General features: G+C 42.9%; 5 protein-coding genes across 5 annotated transcripts; 2 read left to right on the top strand and 3 right to left on the bottom strand.

Moving 5' to 3' along the window:
* Positions 1-1,922: 1,922 nt before the first annotated feature.
* Positions 1,923-6,121, bottom strand: EAF02_007120 (uncharacterized protein). The gene is made up of 2 exons (XM_038903168.1): positions 5,613-6,121; positions 1,923-5,559 (listed from the first exon to the last, which is right to left on the bottom strand). The coding sequence occupies exons 1-2, from the start codon at positions 5,944-5,946 to the stop codon at positions 2,399-2,401; spliced, it is 3,495 nt and encodes a 1,164-aa protein (XP_038757489.1). The 5' UTR covers positions 5,947-6,121; the 3' UTR covers positions 1,923-2,398.
* Positions 6,122-9,147: 3,026 nt separating this feature from the next.
* EAF02_007119 (uncharacterized protein) lies at positions 9,148-9,788 on the top strand (the record flags this gene model as incomplete). Its single annotated transcript, XM_038903167.1, has 3 exons — positions 9,148-9,416; positions 9,586-9,674; positions 9,739-9,788. 3 exons carry the CDS (start codon positions 9,148-9,150, stop codon positions 9,786-9,788), a joined length of 408 nt encoding a protein of 135 aa, XP_038757488.1.
* A 935-nt stretch (positions 9,789-10,723) lies between these two features.
* On the bottom strand, positions 10,724-11,771 carry EAF02_007118 (uncharacterized protein; the record flags this gene model as incomplete). The annotated part of the gene is made up of 3 exons (XM_038903166.1): positions 10,724-11,328; positions 11,394-11,594; positions 11,714-11,771. The coding sequence occupies 3 exons, from the start codon at positions 11,769-11,771 to the stop codon at positions 10,724-10,726; spliced, it is 864 nt and encodes a 287-aa protein (XP_038757487.1).
* A 4,336-nt stretch (positions 11,772-16,107) lies between these two features.
* EAF02_007117 (uncharacterized protein) lies at positions 16,108-18,332 on the bottom strand. The gene is made up of 4 exons (XM_038903165.1): positions 17,912-18,332; positions 17,762-17,837; positions 17,561-17,703; positions 16,108-17,507 (listed from the first exon to the last, which is right to left on the bottom strand). Exons 1-4 carry the CDS (start codon positions 18,199-18,201, stop codon positions 16,487-16,489), a joined length of 1,530 nt encoding a protein of 509 aa, XP_038757486.1. The 5' UTR covers positions 18,202-18,332; the 3' UTR covers positions 16,108-16,486.
* Positions 18,333-19,517: 1,185 nt separating this feature from the next.
* On the top strand, positions 19,518-26,218 carry EAF02_007116 (uncharacterized protein; the record flags this gene model as incomplete). Its single annotated transcript, XM_038903164.1, has 5 exons — positions 19,518-22,384; positions 22,443-22,826; positions 22,876-24,922; positions 24,979-25,716; positions 26,009-26,218. 5 exons carry the CDS (start codon positions 19,518-19,520, stop codon positions 26,216-26,218), a joined length of 6,246 nt encoding a protein of 2,081 aa, XP_038757485.1.
* Between the last annotated feature and the right edge of the window lie 177 nt (positions 26,219-26,395).

Raw genomic sequence — 26,395 nt, 5'->3', positions numbered from 1 at the left:
AAGTCTACATACATCAACGATATCTTATCATCTTAGCCACCTGGTATACCTAGTATTTCTATCCCAAGTCACGTCTTTCAATAAAATTACTTGCCTCAAATCATTCAACCCCCTGGGTCTATACCCAGGCAGCTAAAAGCATCTTTATATTTCAACCTTGAAGCTTTGGGGACACAAAGGCTGGGTACATTAAATATCCTATTCCTATTTGGCGATTTGGTACCAACGTTCATGGTTCACTCCATTACTCATCTCTATCTTCCTAGGTTCCTACTTACTTGCATGCTCATCTCTAAGGTTCTCGAAGCAAGGGCAAGCAATCAGCTAGTAGCTACATAACCATAGCACCATCAAGGAGCATCTAAGCCGACACTACGCTATGGCTCAGCTCCTTGACAAAAAGGTCTTCACATTTGTGCTCTGTAGCAGCAGTATCAAGTATGCTATAAAGCACCAAATTAGCCAGCTATAAAAGCAATGGCCAATCCAAACCTCAAGGATTTTCAAATATTGATATTGATTGGCCATCCAAAAGAAGCCCTGAGAATACTTCCTTCATCTAAATTTTTGTGCCAACTTATCACATTAGTTGGTGAACTTGAGTCTCGAAATTTCCAAATGTCTGAGCGTACAGGGCCCAGATCTATGTATGGGATGCTGCCACTGATATCCTCCAAGTATGTCATCACTGATAATATGATTGATATGAGTTATTCTCTTGCTTCAGAAGGAGTTTCTAGTTGGTTCGAAACTACTGTACGTCGTTGAAACTGGACTCAAATTCAATCCTTTTCCAACTTTCAAGATTCGACCCAATCCAATCCCTCGGAAATGAAATGCTAGCTCGTCCTTCCCGAGTTTTACCCCTGAAAGCCTACATATCGATAGCTTCAAGCTAGCGCTTTTTACCAATAACTTCTAGATCTCCCAAAAAAATTAGGTTATGTACATGTCAAATCATAATCCTAAGATCTTCAAAGGTTCGATTATACTTTCAGCCTCGTTAGACTCATCAGCCCTCAGCTCAATATACGAAATTGCATTGAGAGGGCATAATACCAGCATATGACGTTGATAATTGAAGGGACCATCACCTCATGCTTTAATAGTCTCATCTATATTTATCACAGCAAGCCTTGCTGAGGCTCCAAGTTTTTCATCTGATCTAAACTTAAAAAGAAGGACTTTTGTTAAATGCTAAATCCCTGATACTGTCTGTATCCATGTTATGTATGGCATGGCGATATAAATTATCATAGCCACTTTTCCGGTGTATCCGAAATGTGAGACTCGATTGACAGCTTGTGAGACTAGATTGGCAGACTGTAAGACTCAATTGACAGATGAAAGTTACAAGACTACATTCTCGTATATGGTAGAATGGGCATGTCCAGTCATGGAATTGCAGATTATCTCCTGATCTGCGTATTCTGCCAACCAATATTTTCGTCCCAAATTTTTCTCCCATTTCACCAAATCCCATTGTACACCCACCACTTTCTGCCCAATGCCTCACTCATACCTCTCAGACATGACACATGTGACATCCCCCAAGCATCAAGGATCACCAAGTAGATCACCAAATGAATATCAGTGGACCCTATGCAAATTTCTAACTGGTAACCATAATCAAATTTCCTTCTAGAAGAATATTCGAAGCATGCGGGTCCGAAACAAATTACAAATTGAATGATCAGCAGAATGGCGGGTGATGATCTGTTTTTGAACTTCGTGTACGAAGTACGATGTTTCTACTCCGTACTCTAGTTTACTGCGTGCGTTATTCAGTATTGGGATCTGGGGAAGATGAGTTGGATTTGAAATTACATTTCGGTGTTTCAATCTAGTGATCGACTTGTTAACAGTAGAGTTCAGGAAGAAAATCGGGAAAATTAAGATTCACAAGCTACAGTGTAGTGTAGTAGATAATTAAATCTTCCATTATTAACGAGTCTATCTGTGCCTGTCGGCGCGTAGATATCTCTCCCTCGAGATCGATCACCAGACTAGTATATCCAACTTTGTGGCAAATACTATATATGATGGATCTTCTCCTATCCCCGCCAGTGCCAGTGCTATTCCATCCATAGGGGGTTTTCCCAAAGCATCTTATCAGTAAATCCGTATCTCCAGTATCATTGATCCCGTTGTATTCGATAATACATGTTGTCCTGCTTCCCAACTCATGTATCGTGTTTCCATCCAACACCATTCTCAATCCGGCTATCAGATTATCTCCCCAAACCGTAGATATACATATATACAAGAATTTATCAGCCGTGTTGTCCAGCAAATTCTAGACGTCTAGTTCTATCTCATCCATCCAAAGGTTAAACCATTAAGAATTACCCTTCACTTTCAGTCCTATATTTCGTTCCTCGCCACCTTGATTCCCAAATCAAAGCACCTTCCTCGCCTCATCTTGCATCCGACTCATCATTTTTCTATGCAACTCCTCCATCTCCCCACCAGCTGTCCTAATTTTTCCCTCCCATCTCTCTTCCCTCATTTCCCTTGCTCTCCTCTCCCCTTCTTTTCTCATTTCCACGGTTTTTCTTTCCTGCCAAAGTACACTCCTCCTATTATCCACTGTCTCCATTTCCCTCTTCTTCTGCACTTGCAAATCATTTGCGATACTGTTTCTCCACATCACCAATTGCTGTTCTCTAACCAGTGGAGTTTGAATACTCGATGTGCGTTTCGGTTGATGCGAATTAAGGTTTGTATTAGGGGCAGCTAGAGGCTGAGACGTAGATTGACGAATGAGTTCGCGACGCTGAGAAAGCGGTATATCATCGTATTCGGCAAGAATTGGGGCTGATTTGTTGAAGTGAGAAGACCGTAGAGGGCTATGGATTAACCCGGTTTCGCTACCCATTTGAGAATGTGAAGCAGATTGAAATCGTGAGGGAGATTGTGGGTTTGGTTCAAGTATCGGCATAGAATGTGTAGAAAAGTTTCTCGTAGGGAAGTAAGATGATCTATTGCGGAGCATTGTGTCTCGTTTTTCCATTAGTGTATTAGAATTTCCGAATGCCGGGGAAATCGATTGCGAAAAGTGTTGTTGGAAAGATGGAATTTGTTCTCCAGATGATTCGACTATTGGCTCTGGAATGTTTGGATTTGAAACATTGCGCAATGATCGATGCACTTCAGATCCCCCTAATGGTTGTTGCGAGGAATTTCGTGTCGATGAATCCTGTCCATGAATGGGAGAACCCTCGGGTATAGTCGCGAAAGGCGTGATATGTGATTGGGTTGAGCTTGACCGGATAAGACCTGGAGAGATTGATTGCTGAGAAGATGATCGTACTGCTGGTGGTGGAAGAGCAGTATGAGCTGTTTGTTGAAGTGCTTCGACATCCACGGGAACAGCCGATTCAGATTTGGGATCCTCGGAAATATTTTCAGAAATGTCCAATTCTTCCAATTCTGGTGAGTCTGCATGGCTCAAATGTTTGGCCCATTCATTGGTACGATATGACATGACAACTTTTGAAAACTGGGCAGGCAATTGATCCTTCGTGATTTTTGTGGTCTTTGTGTCAGGCGCCGATGTAATGGATGACTCTGTTTTAAGTTTTGATTCAGTTCCATTGTCGACATCTTCAAGACTTTCCCCAACAGTGGAATTTGAAGTGTTCGGTACTGGATTCTCACACGTTGTTGGCGAGTCCTGCTGAGGCATTGACTCATTCGGGGATAATTCGTTTCGGGGAGTGTTGAGAATATCAGTGGCAACAGTAATTTCCGATTCTGGCCGAAGCTCCAAACTCTGTCGCCCATCAGACGATCCACTAGCCACCTTATTATCTGTATCTTCAGTCGTGGAATTCATTGGGGACGAAGGAAGTTGTCCGGATGCAGTTTCTTGCGATTCAGTCGTCACCTTCACCATCACCAGCTCTGGACTCTGCTCATCATCTTGATCATCCTGTCCTGGGAAGTCCACATCCGGTATAGGAGTGCCTTGGCTAACAACTGATGATCGTATACTTCCTACCTCCCTGTCTTCATCATCGCTGAGATCATCCACAGTTGCCGCGATGGAACTTGCGCGATCAGTTTCATCGGCATAAGGAGTCGCCAAATTCTCTGTGCTGATACCTTGCTCTTCCGAATACCTTAGTGATTCTCTTTTTGATCGAGTAGAGGTTTTATTGGACAGTGCTGAGCCGCCACTGGGTCTACGTTTCAAAGTTTTGCCGTTGACCGCTAGCTCTTCGTCTGGAGAAGTAGCAATCGAAGATCGATTATCCTCCATCTCATCTTCGGGAATCTTAAAAGGAAGAGGCACTACTTCTGGTGCGACTGTCATTGGTGGAGGAGGGGTTTTACTCGTAGGACGTAGTGAAGGTAGACTTGCTAGGTGGGCACTTTCATTGTTAACAACCACTGCTTTATCTCCAGTTGGATTTGCCGATGGTTGAGATCTGCCCGATTTTTGACTCGACTGGCGCGATGGGATAGCAACTTTGTCTTCGATTCGCTCAACTTCGGGTACCGCATCTCGAGCAACGCGTACTGTAACCGCTCCATCGCGCCCTTTTCCACTCGACATAACAAGACCAGTAACATTGGATCGAGTAGGTAAAGATTTGTCAGAGATTTCAACCTCTGTTCCATCGAGTTCCATAATAGAGGTAATCGTGCTAGAATGCCCTTGTTTTGAATCTTCCAAATCACCCACTACAGAATCATGTGTTGATTCATCTCCTGATTTGACCTTCTCGCCGTATATTTTTTCCCATCTTTCTTTTTCTGCGATATTTTGATCCTCAATTCTCCTTCCTACACTCATTTCCTCCTCTTCTAGAACTCTTGCGATTTCTTGGCGCTCTTCCAATCTCTGCGCACGGTGATCTTGGATCATCTTGTGGACCTTTGATTGTGACACTAGACCGACTAAGAAGATGACGAAAATTGCGGCAATCTCGACACGAATTCCTTTTGTCAAGGGGTATGTAGTTGCGCCCAGTGGAAAAAGGTTCTGATTCAAGTTCCAAATGTAAGCCCAGAATTCTTTTAGGCCAGCTCTACTAAAACAATCAATCCCGAGAACGATCGCTGTGGAACCGGCGAATGATATACATGCGATCAATCCATAAGTCCTAGTATAGTGACTGAAGGATAGTGAGAAAGCAGCAATGCTAATTGCTGCAATCAGAATCGATTTCCCGGCGGTTGAAATGATCAATCCACCAGCTTTCATCACAAGCAGCCACATGCTGAAGCAAAAACCCCCCAAAATACATCCAAGGCCCTCAGTCACTTCTGTAAATATTAAAGAGCACCCGCCAACTATGAGGCCAGGTAGCACAATTGCAACGAGATATGCTCCCTCGACCGCATTGCTGACGGGGAGATTCATTACAAAAAGAATCAGGACCGTGATTGCAATGCTGACAAGGTATCCTGCTGAAAGAGAAATATGTAGCCATTTGTTTTTGACTCCAATGAATGTATATAATATACCAGTAGCGATGAGGATGATTCCTGCAATAACAAATGCTGGTGTGATCTCGGGTTGGAGAGGTAACTCGCCAGGTGATATTGTAGCTGCTTCAATGTCAGCATCTTGTCAAAGTCTAATGAGGGTAGGCTTTTCATACAATTGAAAGCTGAATCTGTGGCGGATATACTTGTAGCTGTTGCGCTAATCAAGGATGCCGATGCGGTCGAAGTCAACATTGCTGTATTCGAAGTTGATGTAGTCATTGTCAAAGAAGTACTTTGCGAGTGTGTGATGGTTGAGGCGGACGTGAAGCTATCATTGCTTTCTTGCGATTCTTTCGCACTACTCGAGATCGACGATGAGGTAGAAGTGATCGTCGAAGATAGAGCTACCGAGTTGTCGCGTTCCTGGACACGAACATCCCATGGTGCAGCCAAAGCCCAGTGAATCGAAGCCCCCAATACCAGCAACACGGACCCCTTGATCTGCATTGTGTAAACCCTTAGAACTAGTCCCGGATATCGAGTATTAGAGCATAAGATAAAGAAAAGTAGTGCTGGCGGGACAGGAGACTATTGCCAAAGCTCCCCTCAATGTGTAGACGTGTAGTGTGTATGGCTTCGAAGATTACATGGGTAGTATGGAAATGAAACACGAATATTGAGAATTGAAGAAGAATAAGGATTATAGAACAAGGAAAGGGGGGGGGGGGGGGGGGGGGGGGGTGTAACGAATGTTTAGAACGAGGCGTGAGGTAGTGTGCCAATAGCCTTGATGGTTCATCTGAAAACAGATAAGATATGAGAAGGTATATTATATGAAGTCATGTTAAGACCCGATGAAAATGTGGAAGGTAAAGGTACTTAACTTTGACGGAAATACTAAGTGTAGGCGCGAAGGCGTTTATGAGAAATTACGCTATCCGATGATGAATCGTCTGGTACAAAGTGGGTGGGTTTGTGCATGGTTGGTTCTTATGTGTTTTTAGAAATCAGTGTGCATGCAATGAACGATTCGACATGGAACTCTCAACGGACCGCGGACCGCGGTGATCTACTGCAAGGTAGACTCTTCTTGGGTGTTGGTTTAAAGCAGACCCATTGACGGATACATTTGTCCTGCAGCTTGACATAATCCCCGCCTTGAAAGTTAACATCCTGCACTTACAGGAAGGCGTCTGCAATACGAAAAATATGATGCATGAAAGTAAATAATTGGGAGTGTAGGGATCACAAACAATACGATGTAGTGCCACGAAAGTATGTATACCTTACTTTTTTTCTCTTCTTAACGTCAAAGCCACATCCAAATTTTATGGAGGGGAAATGAATTGATCTGTTCGAGAGACGATACTCGGTGAATCGGAGAAAAAAGCTTGGATTTCGGCCCAAAATAATGGGAATTCATCTGCTTGCCGTGTCTGTCAGATCTGTCTGAAGTTTCTGATGGATTTGATTTGTCTAGTCGAGGTTTCAATGATCCCATTGAATCTAATCAAGAAAATTGTGACCTGAAGTAGATTGAAAATCGTATTAGACTCATTGTAGCGAGATTAGGTTACTATCAAAAATGGAGCTGTGGGGAGATCTACCGATCAATTTGAGTACTATAGTTAGCATTGACCATACTGAGGCTGATTTATAGTAGATCAATTGATCGTCGACTTTCTTCTTTTTTTTTTCTTCCTTCGTTCTTTCTTTTGAATGATCTTGACCTCCCGTCTCTCTCACCTATTTTCTTTTCTTCAATTTTTTTGCTTTTTTCTCATTGTCTTGTTGGATCATAACTAACCATATAAATGAATGATTTCTTTTTTTCCCAATGTTCGGGATGAGCTAGAAGGAAGAAGATACAAAATAAGCTGTGCATTGCATAACCGGTACATATCGCTTGGACAATATATATTGCTTAACGATATTTGCTTGATGGTACATATTGCTTGACCAGCATTAACTCGGTACCTAGATACCTTTCGTATGCCGGGAATGGTTTCGAAAGTACAGAGTACACAGAACTAAGGAACCTAAGCACAATCAGCAGATGGTAATGTTAGGTCGAAGAATTAGATGCTAGGTAGGTAGTGTAGTCATTCCGGGAGTTGTTTCGATATTTTCAAGGAATCGATTCTCCATCAGGATTAGCTTCAGGTACAAGAGTGTCTTTTAGACCTTCCCCGGTTCACTCCAATCGCTCGTTATCCCGCTCGCACACTGTTAGCTTTCCGGTGTTCATCCGACCTATCATACTTTTGGAAAGTCTCCCGTTTCATGCCAATAATTACTTCGATGCATCGATGTAACATGCCGCACTTTTTAACAAGGTAAAAGATCCAGTTTGAACCAACCTCAAAAGAAAATCCATTCGAACTTGTGATACAAAGACTTACAATGTTTTATGGTGGGGGGGGGATGGGGAAGAGGAAGGCGTTGGTGAAGAGCTGTAATCCTTCATGCGAAGTGATTCTGATGAAGCATGCAATCCATACCACGATTTCATTTTCTGCAGATTGAAAAAGTCTGGAGTACATCAACAAGTGATACAGGAACGACCATCTAGAAAGTCTCCAACCAAGATGATGGTGATAGTACAGAACATCATGAGTAACACCGTCTCGGGTAGATAAGGTTTGTGTCTGTGGTAGCTGAGACCAGCATATAAGGCATTAAAAGAGATGGTTGAACTGAAATTCTCTTGGATAGAGAGATGCACATATGATGCTCGTATCCGTGATGACAAGACGTTATATCTATTTGGGGATCTGCTGGCATGATCTTGAACCTTTCGTGTTCGAGCATTCGAAAGGATTGGGTGACCATAGCGGAAGTAAGACATCGCAAGGAAGCCAAAACGAGTTGAATTTGATCGGCGACCTGCAAAGATTCCAAGATTCCAAAATATCGAGGTATATCTTGCTGCGACCTCTTCCCGCGACACTGCATTCGAAGAAATCCTCGTTCAGGTATCAATAAAGAATGGCATACGTTCAACTGCGTAAATGTAAAGACGCAACATCCCCAATGATATCAATGCTACTTCATTTTGAATGTCGTGTGGTTGTTTGTCAATCGGAATGCCTACTGAGTTGGGGTAAGTGATCTCTCGAGTCTCGAAGGATTCAATAGCGAAAGTAGTATATCTTCCCAAATATCATATCACGCAAGGATTCCCAATAAAATCGATGTTGCTTTATATTCAATGCTGTGTTATCGGTCGGAATGCTTCCTTGGTTAACAAATGATGAAGTTTCCCCAATCTTAACACAACGAATCCCAATGGAATTAATGCTGCTTGTTGCTTGTTGCTTGTCGCTTTATATCTTCAATGCTGTGTTGTCAATCGGAGTTGATACCTCAGTATCTGGTAATTGCCATGATCTCAAAGGTAAAGAATGAAAGCTAAGTTTTCCCCAGATTTTTGTCCTCAGTTGTCTCAGTCTCAGTTGATAGAAATCCCAATGGTATGGCCCTTCTTGTGAACCTCGAAATGCTCGTAAGTGCACGCCCCGGTGGAATAGTTGATATCTATGCCTCAGGCAAAAGCTACAAATCATCTCAGATTTTATGCCCACCAAAACACAGAAACCGCGATAAGAAGAAAAAAATCAAGATCGATCAACTCACATTCATTAAAATTCCACATTCTTTCCACAAACCAACCAACTTCAAATCTTCCACTCCTCCAGAACCGCAAAGATGTTCGCTCTCCGCCGCAATGTTTTATCCACCCTCTCTCGCAGCTTCTCCACCAGCGCTCGCAATAATTCCTTCGCCAAACTCACACTTATTGGTCGTCTCGCTGATAAGCCTGAAATAACTGCTACAAGCCAAGGACAAGAGATCATGAAATATGCGGTTGGTACTAACACCGGCAGAGGAGAGAATCAGAAGACTAGTTGGTTTCGGATAGTGAGCTTCTTGCCAGAGGGACCACAGAGAGATTTCATTTCGAATCTGGAGAAGGGGTAAGTTCTTTTAATCTCTTAATAGCTGGAGAGAAAACCACTTAGGAAAAAGCCTCTTCAGTATGAGTACATCTCATATGTGAATTTTAGCAGAGGCAGAGGCAGATGTTGAGCTCGGAAATTCAAAGAAAAGATATCTCAAAGGTATCCAATGCTGATGTGTGTTTAGAACCTTGGTATATGTAGAAGCTGAGGCACAAATGAATAACTACCAAGATGCCGATGGGAAGAACAGAAGTTCTATGAGCGCAGTTCAGCGTAAGTACTCCCTCTAAAATACCATTAAACCTTACCAAAGCACTAGCTAACCCAGATCAAACAGAGAAAATCGACGTCCTCCAATACAAGAGGCCTCAAGATGCAAGCGCATAGATCAATTGGCCATGAATATATGAATTCTATGAGAGTTGGGATGGATGACGGGATGTAACAAGACTTACTTTTCGATTCGCGTGTGTATGTAATATCGAATTTGGGCGGCGCAAAAGGTACTATACTTTCAAGGCAGTATGTAAGGGAGGATGTCGAAGAGAATATCACCAGTCAAGGCACCTTTCTCAATAAGGGTATCACAAGTCAGCTACCATCTCAAATTATGAATTTACTTTCTTCACTTCACATTTGATTCGGTCATTGATTTCAATTTTGATGATTATTAATTACTAAAACATGCAATTGCTAACATTATCCGCTTTGCCATCCTCTCACATTTGTGTAAAGAACATTGGAAACTCTCCTTCTGATCTAGAAGGAGCAAAAACCATGTTCAGAGGCTGGCGCTATCCAAAAAGAAGAAATGAAAAACAAATAAGAAAATGAAACAACGCGCTGTGTCTACCAGTCTAATAACTGTCATCATATGATATCTTTTCTCATCACCAAGATTGGAAGAACGGACACCTTAGGGTTAGAGCTCCCTATCTTGAGGCGTTTCGTTTCTCTCCGATCCATGGGAAAAAGATCATAAATGTTGCAGACACAGGAAGCAAGCGCACAAAAAACTCCAAACTACTATGATTGTGTCGATATAATGCAGAGTGTTGACCATGAACCAGGAGCTACTGTTGACTTCATCCCATTCAAATCCCAAATAATACCATCAAAAAATGGTGGGAATCGAACCCACCAAGGACAAAAGGAAAGAAGTCGTAGCTCAAGGGCATGATATCAACAACTCTACAAGCTGCTCCAGGAATCACGACACCGATTCAACTGAGAGCCCATCATCAATACTAGATTGTTCAAAGATGGCGTGAACAACCAGTCCAGGAAGTTTGGTACCGTTATTCTTCCTGGCACCGCCCCTCTTATCCGCCAGTTAAGGGGCCCTTACGCTTCTTGGCAGCGGGTCGGTCTTCTGGCCCACCATCGCGCTTTTCGTGAGCGGAATTTGGGTCACCAGCGGGACCATCCCCGTCACCATCCCCATCGCCATCTCCACGCGTTCTAGGGCCTCTTTTGCCCTTTTTCGAGTTTGGCTTAGCGGGGTCTCCAGGCTGTCTAAGACGCCAGAGACACTCACCCTGCCTTTCCTCATCCCCAACAATACTTGCATCATCCTCCTTGATGAACAAGTCATTGTATTGGGTCTTGGACAAAGTCTGGCGGACAAGAGCCTCCGCACTCACCCACTGCTCGACATAGCTGTCGCTTCCCGCCACAACCCCTCCAAACCTTTTGACACACGTTGTAAACATTCTTGTGTATGCGTCAACAATGACCCTGTTGTTGGTCCAACCGTTCCGCCCCAACAAACTGACCAAAAACCAGGCAGTGCCCTCACGGGCTCCTGGATGGTGCTTTTGCAGCCAAGCTCGGGAACCCACAACATCGTCCCCTCCACGAACAAACTCGTATTTGCCCTCTACGTAGTTCAGGGTGGGATCTTTGTTGCTGGTCTCCGGCCAGATGGCTTTCAAGAAGGTTAGCTTTTAATTGTCCCAAATGAGGAGGGATGACAGGCAAGGAGATTCTTACTCAGAGGTTGGTGACCACCAATTATGGGCTTGGGGTTCCTTGGCCACGAAGGGACGGGTTGCTCTACGACAGGAGCAGCAACTACAGCCGGGGCATTATTATCAGCTGGGAGAGGGTGAGCAGGGAGAGCGGGGAGAGGGCCAGCGGGGAAGGGGGCAGCGGCAGCGGGGACGACGGGGGCATGGTTCCCGAAAGGTAGATCTGGTACGATTATCAGCAAACATAACAATGCAAACAGGAGCAGTATGAAGATGTGATCAAGGGGGTAAGCGGTGGTAAGCGGGGGTGAGGGGCTTCGATAGGGTCAATTATATACTAACCGAGGTTGATATAACGGCGAAGGTCCGCAGTGTCGATTCCAGGTACGTTGATTGACATTGTGAATTGAATGAAGATGTTGTAAATGGTTGGGATTCACTTAAAGATGATTGTAGGATGAGATATGAATGTGATGAAGATGAATGTGATGAATGTCAGCTACTAGAATTCGAAATTACTGGGGTCTGGGAGGGATACTTATATCTTGATTCGCACTCAAACTGACTATAAATTTAGTAGTATCTAGATCAACTAGATCAACTAGTTAATGAATAGAAAATTTCATCAGCCATGGTGTCATTCAAACTTACTTTGGACTGTTGATCTAGCCAAACCTAATAATCCAGTGTGACAGATAACCGTTCAATGGTAAACGTATTGCATTATGAGCATTATCCGGGGCATGTATGAAGTGTTGTATATCTACATGACCGGAAAATCCTAAGAAACCTACTTGTCTTACCTTTTAGACAGTATTTTCAGAGCTCATTGAGATTTTTGGGGCAGGTGCTACCGAGCTGGGTCACTCTTGAGTTCTTTATTCATTTAGACAACAGATAAGTAGATGCTAATTTAGTGTTGACGTTATTCAATATCAAATTCTGTGACGATTCTAAAAAAGCTTGGGTACTTGGATGGCAACAGGCAAGTGTTGACAAAACTTAAAATCAACTTCCAAGTAGTGCAGGCACGAGCTCTGGCAAGAGCAAGCAACAACAAGTGCAGCGCTAGTCTTTGAAGCCATGTAGTCTCCATTGGTAACGAAATATTCGTCCTCCGATAGACTCCTGAAAGCTTGCTCCGTCGAGTGATCTACTTCAGTGTTCTGTAGGATGTTGGGTATCAATTTGATGAGAAGATTCCAAGTAATGCTGCCATCTTTTCCACATGTCGATATCATCACAGTAGATATCTATACAGTCCTCAGAACATATGTTACGAGTAGTCTCAATTTCAGGATCGTTAACTCACTTGGCATGCGTACCTAAGAATACCACTATTCGCTTATTTTCGAAGCCGATATCTTGGACGGATATAAGTCATGAATTTCGAGATCAACAACATACTCGTATTCAGAATAGTTCAGCCTATAACTGACTAACAATGACTAGCTTTTGATACAGAAAACCCTTTCGAGCTATACCGAGTCGCTGTTGACCAAGGTTTGATGAGCTAGAACAATCTAGCATACATGCTAGCAGACAAAACTAAACTAAATCCCTCATCAACATATTCCTCGATTTCACTGCATCTCTACGAGTCACTGAACATCGCTGAATGACCATGTATATAAACCCTATCGAAATTTACAAATCTAATTCTCCAGAAAGCAGGCATTCAAACGACACCTATGAACAGACCCATCAAATTCTTCCATCGCTGTGAATTCGAGAATAAAAACTCCTTGTTCTCAATTGAGTAGATCACTTATGTGATAAGAATAGACTTTATGTCAACATCATAAAGGGAGAGCGCCAACATAAAACCATTCCAGATGGAAACTGCGCGCTAATTATGCAAGTCATCACTCAACTCGTCTGAAAGCCCCCAATTTACTCCGATTCATGATCTAGCATCTCATGTGTCAAACCAAGAAACTAAGGATTCATACTGAAATTGCGTTATTGTGGGGAGAGCTAAGAAAAAGCGTATGGCGTGCACTCCGGCTTGCAGATTGGGCCAAGCATTTCCATAGTCCCAGATCACATCATAGTACAAATGATCCGTGTATTTCCACACTGAAAGGTAGCGTGAGTGGGAAGTGTCCAGTTTGAAGATCTTCTTGAAGAAGAATAGGCAGAGGTAGTTGATATATTGCATTGAACAGATAACACTGAGCTGCCTTTTTTGTGTGAGCTGCTTGGTTTTACTCGGATGTTGACGACCCAGAATTCGTGTTGATGTGCTTGTTGTCGTAGATACCGAGTGTCTAACGCATATTGATTTGAGAAATCGATTCTGCAGGTAATGATGTATGATGAACAGTGCTATCAAACATGTCGACTAAAGCGCATTGCGAAAGGCTGAATTTCTGCGCATACAATATCAAGAAAGACTGTATTTAGACAAATAAAACTGTATGAAACCTGTAAAATATGAAACACGAGGAGAATTGACAAAAGGAAAATCTACGTATTCAAGGATTTATTCACATCCAAGAGGATTATTCGAGTCGGATTTACATAATTTTTACTCTTATCGATATGGCTATCATCACAATGGAACCGGGATACCTTTCCTCACAATAGGAACATTTTCCAGTATTCTTATGGATTTAACGATACCCAGTACCACAGGTACACGGCAGATGAATCAGGTCATGATGTTTTCTACTGCTCTACCCTATATAACATGCCGCAGGTGTGTGAGAAAGTAGATGAAATGGGACATGAAACGTCTGATTAATTCCGTATCACTGTATCACTCAACTGCCAATCCCATTGTTGTAGGTGAGCGATGAGGTCTATGAGACGCGAGGGTAATCGTCAAATCCGTTGCGGCGCCGAGTTCGAAGAGTGCAAGGGAATCACGGAAATTATGAGCAAAGGTGTCGCAGAGGCGGTGTGGCGGGCGAAGGGAAGACACTCGACGAATGGTTGTAAGGACAAGAGGATATGAGTCGCGTTTGGAAGTTGTATGTTGAAAGGCATAGGAGATATGCAGCAGACGGTGCGGAGAATCGGAAACAAAGGCGGAAGACTATTTTGAGAGGAATCAAATGTGAAACCAAGGGAATGAAGCTCACATGGGAAACAATGCGGGGAGGCTGCTGTAAGGAATAAATCGGCGACTCAAAAGGGGTGCGAACGTATTGCAGAAAGCCCATGAAAAGCTAGATGTGCAAGATCGTATGCAAACCTAATTAAAAATTCAAAGCCAACCAAGAGAGATACTAGGAAAATGGTGGGATATGATAAGTTTACAGTGAGCACATATTCAAATGCCGGGTATTATTGCTGGAATTTGCATGTTGTAGGCTTATGGTCGCTACTTCCCCTTGATGTTTTGTAGTCTCCTATTGAATTTAACTTTGACCCCATCCCAAGAACAGTTATCGTTCTGAGCTAAAGGAAATATCGTCAACAAGTATGATTACAGCTAAATTTGATCAAGCTTCTTGGTTCATTTGAGCCATGTAGCCTTCTGGTAAATAGTACCTGGAACGCAGAGAATGTGACTTATTCAACTAGCTAATTGATTGTTTGACCGGAGCGGCTCGATGAGATCTCCATAAGAGATTTTTGCAGTAAGGATATATTGAAATACAGGCTCATGACCCCGCTGCCATGGTAGTACCTAGTACTCACAATAAAAGAAGACCATTTACAATCACCGGGATGATGGCCAAAGATTCTCCAAATTTCGGGTTGATTTGAGATCAACCAAACCATCAGTTGTTCACCTTGATTTTTCACCGCTGGAATGCAAATAATACAGATGTCTACGCTGTGGGGTAAAGCAAACGCATGGAAGCTGTCCTCGCCCAATATCGAGCTTCCATAAGATCAACATTAATGAATAGTCACTCTTCTTTTTCCGACCCTTAGATCCGGATTATTCACAAGAGCAACCTGGATCCAATCTCATGAGTTCCCAAGACTTTTCGTGCTTATATTTACATCGTCAATCATCTCTCTGTCTAATTTGGAGACTCTATCAAACTCTAATTTGCACTGGAAATGAAGCAACTACTTTATTTCCAATCTATTTGGCCCATTCGCTGATTTCACTTTTCATGCCATAGCCTCATTCAGTACAGAGCGTTTTTATGGAACCACTGAGTATCGATTTAGATTCGGAAACAAAACAACTACCTTGTTGGCCTTTGACTTGATTGATTTGACGATGGTACTTTACTAGACGCAAATACGGACATGATAAGAAGAACGCCAACAAAATTCTTGATGAAGATACAGAGGCCAAGAGATGTTTCACAACATTTACCATTTTTTGATTCGCCCATCTCAAAAAGATCACCTACCTATTCTCAAAAACTCTAAGAAAATGGAGACTTGCGTCATCTCAACCCGTGGAAGTCTCGGCATGAATATATGATGATTCATAACCTTATGTTTACCTTCGTGTGATTTACTTATCCGGTACTTTCCTTGAGTCTATTCATCTCTGGAGTGCATGTAACGGGACCTGAGTTTTGTTCCTGTACCGGGAATAGGAATCGTGGAGCCCCCAGCTTGAAAGCTAGTTTTCCTTGGCGCCCATAGACATTTGCTTTGATAAGGTTCACGGAAAGAACATAGCACACATGACGCTTGTGGAACTCCTTCATACACGTACAGTAGAAGCAAAAAAATAATTAAAAAAATAAAGTAAAACGGAATGTAAAGGATGAATAAAATGTTCAGCAACAACAATGGTGATGGTATAAAAGGATGCCATGTGGTGTAAGCGAGTTCATAAGTTGCACCGGGAATGCGGCTACTAAGGTTTCCCTGGATTACTAATTGGGTTGATGAGCCTTCTATTAAGCGCGAGAAGCGTGCTCGAATGAAGAATAATTCTAACGCATCATATGAGATTCCGGTCTAGTTTAGACGCCTGCTTAATGAGTTTGCCGAAGAAACTCCTGAATGACTTGTGGCTGAAGCTATGCGTTGGACACCTGGGCATGCTAGGTTAACGTTGTTCAGGTCACCGTATCTAGTAATTGCCTCGCCTTCCGAAGTTTGCTATATTGAGGATGGATAGATCTGATTGGACCGTGTGTTTCAGTCGCCGTATCCAATCCTCTCGATTCTAAATCTTGGCGATAGATACTAAACAAGAGCCACACTATCCATAGACCCAAAACCAGCAGCCACACCACCCTCTTCACTCTTATCACCCTTTGTTCGGAGAAGATATCCTGCTTCCTCGTTATGAAAAATATGCGAGGTTGTTTGATCCCATAGACATGTTCCGTAAATACCAAGTTCACAGATTACACCACCCTTTTCAATAATACCGTTTCTCAAATCATGTTGTGGGACAGGTGGGGGAGTGATGATTTCCATCAGGATGAAGGATTTCCAATGAGACTCCGGAAGGGACTTGAGAAACGGAGGGATTGCAAAGCGGTAGATGTTATTACCGCCGCCTTCTCTTTGAGGTTTGAGGACATATCCGTTACAGCGTTCTGGATCGACAGCGATTTTACGAGCTTCGAGTCCTGCTGGAGTTTCATCGAGTGGAAAGATGTTTGTAAATGTGTCTTCCAGTTTCTCGAGATCTGTATCATTTGTCTTGATAAAACGATCCAGGATTGAAGGTGTAGAAGGAGTTCTTGGTGTAGCAAGTACTTGTTGAACTTTCTTGGCTCCAGCCAATTGAGTCAAAATTGATGGGCATTTAATTGCATTTGACCGCTCTATTTGAAAACGACCTTCCCAAGCAGATTCAGTTGTGTAATCTTGGGGACCATATCCCGCACGGAGATAGACCACAGCAACCTCAAATTTCTTCGAGGGATTACTCGGTGGTGAATATAACAACTCTCTCTTTGGGGTCTGGGCTATTGTGGTGTGTGCGAGAACCTCTGAAAATGCTAGTCGAAATACTGGGACACCGTGCTTTTGAAGTTCATATTCAAGGTGTCTTTGATCAAAGATATTTCTTTCTGGTGTTTGAACCAAGAAGATTGTGCAGCAATCGTAGTCAGAGTTGGGAGTGGCTCCCTTATAGTGTTCAAAAGCCGATAACAATCCTAATGCTAATGATCTGGTACTTGTATTCTCAGGGAGATTTAACGATTTAGTTGCATCCTTATTGAAAAGATTATAATCACCCAAGGAAAGATATCTAACAAGATGGTCAGTCATGCAGAAATTAATCCAGTATTGATAGACACAAACTTATGCAATTGTGAAATTTGAGAAGACAATCCTCCAAATGAAGAAGCAATAGTATTGAACTCGACCTGCTTAATCGTAGGCGTTGCATCCGATGTTTCCTGGTGAACCATGTAATCTGATCGGAAAAGGCCCAAAGAAAGATTCTTTACAATCAGTATTTCTCAATCACTTGGAATTAACTTGGTGGTCAAGATAGTATACCTGAACATAACCTTCACTCTTGACTTTTACATGAACACGCCAAAGTTCGGCAATGAAGTCATCTACTTCGAGGATTCTAAAAATAGTTAGAATTCACGCAACGCACATTGAAACAGAAAAATGGTAAAGCGGAATTCCATCGAATCTTACTCTTGAACGATATCTTTAAGAAAGGCCTCATCTTGAGAAATCGATGCGTATAAGAGATTATAAGCTTTCTGGACCGATTTGGCTTGCTCAAAGCATATTCGAGGAAAGGGACTTGGAAAGAGAGTGACTGGAGCAGTAGTTGCTAAGACCCCATGAGGATCTGCTTCTGTAGGCAAAAATGTCGGTGGAGGCCTTACGGCCAATCCATGAGCTATAGACCAATCTTTGATGGTTACGAGAAGTTGTTCTGATTCTTTTGTCGAAATCTCGGGAGGATATGAAGATGTCATGATGAGCTACAGTTTCGAAGGTTGATTGAGGGAATTAGTGTATGGTTGGTATGAAAGGTTATGTTGTCCTAGGAAAACGACGATAAACACGTAAATGATGTCTATGGGATCGAGGTTGAGAAGATTTGATAATGATATCGGTGGTCTTCTGCTTAGATAATTTGTCATCACATCAGTCACGACATTGAAGAAATAGGTCGATCCACTTCGAATGAGATCTGTTAGTGGGGTTCACAAGGCTGAGTGAAAATTATGCAAGGCTAAAAGTACCGATAACGATAAGAAATGTATATGCTCCGTGATCATCTTGCCAGTAATTAAAGCTTTTGGAAAGTTCACCAAAGGAATAGGTATTGTATACGTAGGTTCTAGGTAGGCAAGTGGGTAGCAAATACACCATTCTTCAACTGTTGCAATACCAATATCTAGTAGGAATATTGACTTTTCAAATATGAAACAACACATTTTTTCTCTGGAAATAGATGCAAGACAGCCTCGACAGAATGACCTTGAGCTCTGTTATCACCACGTGATTGTCATCATGGCCCACTCCTTGATCAGATAAGTCGCAAGGCTGAAGACCCCTTTAGATTATAGCAGCAAGCACGCATTTTCGTGATTGATGGCCACGAAAGCTCGCGTCAGTCTTCAATTCAACTTCAATTTCTTATTTTCTGGCTCAAGCTTCCCCTCCTCTCTTGTCCTACCCCTCTGATCTCTTCAACTTCAACTTAACCGCCGTCTCTACGATTCTGGAATAGAAATTTGATAAGTTTCGTGCCACAATACCTTCTCATACGAAGAGAGAGAGATTTTGCATTATTTGCTTCTTTCTAATACCAGTTATTTATTCTTTTCCCAGGAGCGCAAAGTCGCCATCTAAATGGTTCCCGTCATACGATTGGTATTGACATGACTTCAACTTTAATTATTTACACAGCTCGACCCATTTTCTACCAATTCACTTATTATAGCTCGATCTACATTTGATCCCTAGATAAATCGACGACTGAACTTTTATTGGAGTTCAATTCAAACCTTTTATTATACCACGCACACTCTCTAATGTGAGCAATCCACATCCTTACCACATGTTACCTCCAACCTTTACTCTTCATATCAATTCATTCTCTTATATTTAATAAATTCGGCCTTTCAGAACAGAGGTGTTACTATTCGCCGTCATTTATGACCATAACTAACCATCTTCCTATAGTTCGCGAGTCTCACGTTCTTCGTTGGCTATCACAGCTACCGCTTCCGTCGCCAAAGCTTTCCTCATGCCCAACAGCGAACTTGATCACCTTAATACAAAAATGGAGGCCGACGACCCCTGGTCATGGTCGACTGACAGGATAGTTCAAGAGTTTTGCACCGATCAACGATCTTGGGAACTTCGCGCAGCCTCTACTCGTATACCCGACCCAGTGTTTTTAGAGAAAGCTTTTCGGGAGAACGAAATTACGGGAGATATCCTTCTAATTGAGATTGATGACAAGAGTCTACGGGAAGATCTGCAAATAACCAAACTTGGCTGGCGGTCTTTCATTCGATATGGAATTGAGCAACTCCGCGAACGAAGCGCGAAATATAAGGTCTGGCTGAATAGGGAACGTGCTTCTGCTTTGGTTGCAGAGAGATACAGTAATAGCTTACCAAGTGTATCTTCTCATGCCGATTTCAATTTCACCATTAATTCGACTGTGCCCATTCACATGCCAGCTGATATTTCCGGTATCCCAAATATCCCTAGTTTGCAGCCTCTGAGGCTTTTTACGGTTGATGAGACTGAAGGGCCAAATCGCAATTCGAGCCAAGGTGTCGAGAATGTGTCTATGTCCGAAGGAAACAATAACAAGCAACAGAAGCTAGATGACGATAACACTCACGGCGCAAATCGGGATGGCCCATTGGAACCTAATCATTCTGACCCTCTCTGCATGACGCCCCCTCTTCACCCTCCGCATTCAGAAGATGAATCTCCGAACAAGCAAATTCTCCTCGAAACTTTAGTCCATGCTTCCAACGAGGTGCAACCTACCAAGACGCGCAAGCGCATTGCCCCAACACTCATTACAACGGCCATCGATCAAACAAGAGATCGCACAATACCCACCGAAGCTGATACTGTTCGCATATTTCTCCATTCACAACTCGATCAGGGTTATTTGGGTAATTCGCGCATCTCTGTAGACAATGTTTTTTATGGCAAAGTTGCTGCAGGCGAACAAATTCTGCCGGGTGAAATGGCTCTTGAATTCCAAGAACGGAGCTCCATCTCATTTGGCCGTCGTTTATATGTTCATAGCTTGATGAAACATTTTCTTCGTGTTAGCCCGGAACTTTTCAAGCGAAATCACAAGACCTTAATCGCCATTAAACCATATCGCTTGCGACTTGCCCCAAAACCTTCATTCACTTTATATCGCTCTAGTTCTGATACTACCGAAATCTCCCGGCAAGCCTTGGCATCATGGCCCGAGATCGATCCAGAAGCATACCCCATAAAACCTTCGAACGCCGGGAAATCGACCTTTGACTTTGATTCGAATGCGGAAGTTGATCTTTTGGCGAATGCGTATGAGGAACCTGGTGCTCTGAGTAAATACATCATGCTCAAGGACGATGATGAAGAGTTACCTTTGTACGGGGAATCTGGTTCAGAGAATGGTTTTGACACCGAAACTTGGGAGGCTATAGATGAGGAGGCTAAGGAGAGAGCTGCATATATCGAGAAGGAGAAACAAAGGAATAAGTTTCTAACCTCGCAAGAGGTAGAAGCGGCCGTTGATGCAGGTATCGCAGATCTTGTTTCTCAGTGGCAAGAAACAAAGCTCCCCAAACGTCGTCAAAAAGCATTCAGACTTTGGACGAAATCACGTAAGACAGGGTCAAAGCATGCAGATATTCTGAAGGCGCAGCAAGACTTAAAACACCTTGTTGACAGACGCATCCCCAAACTTAGAGAAAACATAATACTTGGTCAGTGGTCAAATGAGCACCAGGTACGTTACCAAACCCGCATCATGGAAGCAACAATCTTTGATCGAGAGGATTTGATCTATACGATGGCGCTTCTTCAAAAGAAGTCGCCACCTCCAAGATTGGCAGCAGATATCCCAGTCAAACCAAAGAAGACTATCTTTTCCGGTAACCAGAGCGACTCAGGAGAATCGATACATAGTGAGTCTTCTGCTGTCGAAAGTGTGCATGATGTTGGCGATTTTATTGTGGAGGAACTCGACCTTGCCGACGACGAAGAAGATGTGACCATGTCCGATGATAGTCTCCCAGAAGCTTCAGTGACACCATCTCGAGAAAGAGCTCAACCACGATCTGAAGCATCTGTCCGGAATGGTTACATCGGTGAAGAAGACCACAATATGACCTCGTTATCTGATGAGGAGGAACTCGAATCACCCGAGCCAATTGAGCACTCCCCTTCAGATAAAGTCAAGAGTGAGCCGAAAGTTCTGCTATCAGCATGCACGCCTCAAAAGAATCGCATTGAAATTGACTTGGTAACGCCAGAGAGCAATCGAGTATCAAAATTGAACTTGAATCACACATCTTCAAGTCTTGTCAACCCGATCGTTCTTTCATCCGAATCTGACCGAGAACGTCATTCCGGGAGACCTATTTTAGATCTAAACAATCCTCCATCACTCACAACACCGGCCGCAGTCTCTCGATTTGAATATGCGACTTGGGAGGATTCTAAAGACCGAGACCGACTCATCATTACAGTTGTAGACAAGCTGCCAAATCAAATTCAGAAGTCACTGTTTGAGCTCATTGCAACCATGGATGACGAGACAAAATTAAGAACTCGCATAGAAGAATCCATAGAACCTGGTCACAAGACAAAGGGTTTGGACGAGCAGTCGGGCAAGGCATTATTGACTCTTATCAGACTATTCTGGATTTTTATTGATTGCAAGTTTCACCTGGCAGATGAAGGATGGATGCTCTTCGCTGCCGATTCAATTACCAGTGACGACTTCAACTCCCTCGGTCATTTCTATCGCCTTTGCAAATCATTACAAGATTACTTCAACCCAAAAATACGTCTGAAGTTTCCTATGTCGAAATTCTCCTCGGCGGTTGCAATGGTGTCTGGTGACGATGAAGATGAGGATGGCGAACCTCAAAGCCCAGTCAAGAGAAAACGTAAATCTGTTAGGTAAGATACTACAATTTTTATGGAATACAATTTGTTCATGACTAATAGACGATAACAGTACAAGTGATAGTGAGTTTTCTGAAGGGGAAGATGACTCTCCAAGCAAAAAGAAAATAAAGTTCTTTGAGGATGCAGATGCTCGGAACTTGCGAGAGCAAGATAGAGCACGAGTAACTGCACAAGAAGAGCGTAAGAAACAACTTAGAGCTAGATTGAGAGAATCCGATGATGTTGGAGATGTGGCACTAGATCGCCACATTATCAATGAGGGCAAATTCGATTATCAAGGTTACATTTACGTCGATAAAGATATTGGCAAGCGCATAAAACCTCATCAATTGGAAGGTGTAAGATTTATTTGGAATCAAATTACTGCAGATGGGGAGGCGACACAAGGCTGCCTTCTTGCACACACAATGGGACTTGGGAAAACCATGCAGACGTGAGTATGGCGAATCATTTCCTGCAATATGTAACTAACAATTTGCCAGGATTACTATACTAGTCACACTAGCTCAAGCAGCATCTTCAATAGATGAGTCCGTCTCATCACAAGTTCCGGAAAGTCTTCGTGTGTCAAAAACAATCATCCTTTGTCCTCCTGGACTGATTGCCAATTGGGTGGATGAAATTCTTACTTGGTCACCAGATGATATCCTAGGGGATTTGAGACCGGTAGAATCAGCGTCTGACCTTAAAAGCAGATTCTGTGCTATTGATGATTGGTTTGAAGAGGGAGGGGTTTTGCTCATAGGATATGATATGTTCCGCAGATTCATTGCTCCACCGAAGTCAAAGCCGGATAATCCTATGACACCTTCCATGATCAAGAAGTTCGAGCGGGCCAAGACTAAACTTCTTGAAGGTCCAAACATTGTCGTGGCCGATGAAGCGCACAAGATGAAGAATTACACTTCTGCTTTGAACATGGCCGCCACCCAGTTCAGAACCAAAACCCGAATTGCATTGACTGGATCACCTCTTGCCAACAATGTAGAGGAATACCATACAATGGTTGAGTGGGTTGCACCTAACTATCTTGGTCCAAAGATTGAGTTTCGAAAGAAATACAAAGAACCAATCGAGCAAGGCCTATTTGCTGATAGCACTCGGAGCGAGAAGTTCAGAAGTCAAAAAATGCTTGAGATTTTGAAGGCCGATTTATCCTTGAAAGTACATCGTGCAGATACGTCAGTCCTTCGAGACGATTTACCACCGAAAAAGGAATTCACCATCAATGTTTCCCTTACTGAACTGCAGAAGCAAGCATATATCACTTATGTGCGCTCAATGTCTTCACAGAAACCTTCTCGAACGAAGTCTGGAGAGCTAAAACAAACAACTGTATGGTCATATATCAATATACTGACTCTGCTTTGCAATCACCCTTTTTGTTTCAAGGCAAAATTGGATGCGCGAAGCAACGAGTTGCAAGGAAGTTCTCAGGCCAATCCCCAAACTAGTACTACATCTCGCACTCGAAAGAGTAAGCTAATGGAACCTCAGGATGTGACAGATCTTGAGAATGATCCAGAAGCCTGGAAACTTGGGGTCTCGGAAGATTTAATCTCGGCAGAAGCAAAGGTTTTTGGGCCTGTGCTGGGGAGCATTACAAGCCCAGAACTGTCAAATAAAGTCCGGATTCTTTGTCAAATACTCGATGCTTCCAGAGCGGTAGGTGATAAAGTTCTGGTGTTTTCTCAAACACTTGTAACTCTTGACTTTCTCGAACTCATGTGCAGGGATCAAGGCAGAAAATATGCAAGGCTCGATGGCAAAACTGCTATGAACAAACGCCAGGCACTTGTCAAAGATTTCAACTCCAATGATTTGGAGCTCTACCTGATTTCGACTACTGCTGGTGGCTTGGGCTTGAATTTATATGGCGCTAACAGGGTGGTTATTTTTGACTTCAAGTATAATCCAATTAACGAAGAGCAAGCAATCGGCAGAGCATATCGTATTGGACAGAAGAAACACGTGTTTGTCTACCGTTTGATGGCCGCTGGTACTTTCGAAGGCAGTATCCAGAATAAAGCCGTGTTCAAAACGCAACTTGCTTCTAGAGTCGTTGATAAAAAGAATCCATTATCATGGGCACAGAAAGGCTTGGGAGAGATTCTCTTTGAACCAAGAGAAATCCCACAAGAAGATCTTTCGGAATTTGAAGGAATAGACCGCGTCGTCCTTGACACCATTTTGAGTCTCAAAGAGAACAAGGGGGCAATTTTGAAGATTATCCAATCTGACGATTTTGAGAAAGACGATGATTACAAGATGACACCCGAAGAGAAAAAAGAGGTTCAGCAAGAGGTTGCCGAAGAACAGCTGAAGCGCTCTGATCCTAGAGCTTACGAATTACTTATGCGAAAGAGACAACGAGTCGCAATTAGTGCCGCAAATCAACAAGTTCAACAGAGACAGCCTCAGATGGCTTCTACTGTCAAGAGCGAAATGGTCATTAGTAACAATCTTGCGAAGAATTCCGAATACGAAAATGGCAATTCAGACGTAGAAGAGATATCACCAGGGCTTTATGTAAGACACAACTTCAATAAATATCTTTCAGATTACAGAAAGCTAATATCTCATAGGCACAGCGACTTTTCTTTCAAGAGCTTAAAAGCATTGCCAGGAGTACTGATCCACTTAAGAACGAAGATATCATTCGACAAAGAACTGCAGAGATAAGGATGAATATCAAAAAATGGTACCCTGGAAGAGTTGAATGGACCGACGAGTTTCGAAGAATGATTTATCAAAGAGCTTACGCATTCATTCGCCAATCCCCTGCTATTGCTCAACAATTCTTTTCTTCAGAGTTAAGTGCTGGTGATTTTTTGATACAACTTGCATCGTGGTGGGATAAGCGCCCAGAGCCAAGACTGGCCACTGGTCAACAAGTTCAAAATTCAGTCCCATCAGATAACCCCGATAAGCTCCAGACTTCAGTTTCATTGACGCAGAACGGCAATAGACAGGCCGCAGATGGTGACGATCAGATTGAGTCTGTGATGTCCCTAAAATCCGGCTCTTTGGGTGCAGCCAGAGGAGCACAAATGGAAGAGAGGACTGAAGCTCCATATCGTACGGTTGAGTTAGCTACTTCCCACGCAGCCACTTTCTCTGTCCAACAACAGCCTCCCGCATCTAGCTTGCCATTTGAGGAATCCAACAGACTGAACCAAGAGGGCGGTATGATATCTGCGAAAAATAACGATGTTCCCGACAGCCCATACGTCCCAGAAATTGTACCCAAAGAGCGAGATGTTCTATCACAGGATTCCACGGGAGATATCCCCAATCACAGGTCCACTAACTTACTTGCCGAGGTAATACTACACCCTGTCGAACCTTCTGCTTTAATTACGACTCCGGTGGGTGAGAATCGGATATCACAATTTGCGGAGAATCAGTCTATTGGAGCAGTGCCCTTGAATAATTCGGTTGTGGCTACAGTCAACACCAATGTCAAAGTGGACAAATCTGACAAACCTGATGATTCTTTCTCAACCACTTCATCATCAAGTGACGAAGTGCCATCAATCTCTTCTCCCAAAAAAGGACTTCTTCAAAGAATATTCGGATCATAATTGTGCCCAAAACTAACATACTTAATCACAGACCGAAATGTTCCAAGCCATGAATCGACAGCCGCAATCACTGAGGACTCCTGTGGTAACCCCCAAAAAGAAGAAGAAACATCGGGGAACCATGCATTCTGAAGACTCAGAAGTAATGCGACAGATTCAACAACGACGATTAGCTCGAGGAGAAACAAATCGTGCTTCTAGCACTTCCCAAGCTAAAAACCCTTCCACTAGATCCTCGTAAGGTGGTGCATTGATAAAACCAGCGTCATTTTCACGGCCTCGAAGTTAACACACTGAAAATATCAATTTACTTTCCGCTTTCCTTTCCTTTTTGATACCCGATGTACAATAACAAACATCATCAACAACATCTTTCTAAAAACATTTTGAGCGAACGAAACAAACAGCAAATATGAGG

The sequence above is a fragment of the Botrytis sinoallii genome, assembly GCF_014898435.1.
Source record: "Botrytis sinoallii strain Bc 23 chromosome Unknown BSIN_011, whole genome shotgun sequence".
In the NCBI taxonomy this organism is placed as follows: domain Eukaryota; kingdom Fungi; phylum Ascomycota; class Leotiomycetes; order Helotiales; family Sclerotiniaceae; genus Botrytis; species Botrytis sinoallii.
The sequence above is the reverse complement of the archived record's forward strand: the minus strand, read 5'-3'. Positions and strand labels throughout refer to the sequence as shown.

Bases quoted from the DNA above. Each gene is read 5' to 3' on its own strand.
- EAF02_007120 (XM_038903168.1), bottom strand. From the start codon at position 5,946: ATGCAGATCAAGGGGTCCGTGTTGCTGGTATTGGGGGCTTCGATTCAC. The intron at 5,560-5,612 runs GTATGAAAAGCC...ACATTGAAGCAG, and splicing joins CACAGATTCAGCTTTCAATT to CTACAATATCACCTGGCGAG.
- EAF02_007117 (XM_038903165.1), bottom strand. From the start codon at position 18,201: ATGACATCTTCATATCCTCCCGAGATTTCGACAAAAGAATCAGAACAA. The intron at 17,704-17,761 runs GTATACTATCTT...CTGATTGTAAAG, and splicing joins AGAGTGAAGGTTATGTTCAG to AATCTTTCTTTGGGCCTTTT. The intron at 17,508-17,560 runs GTTTGTGTCTAT...CCATCTTGTTAG, and splicing joins CAAATTTCACAATTGCATAA to ATATCTTTCCTTGGGTGATT.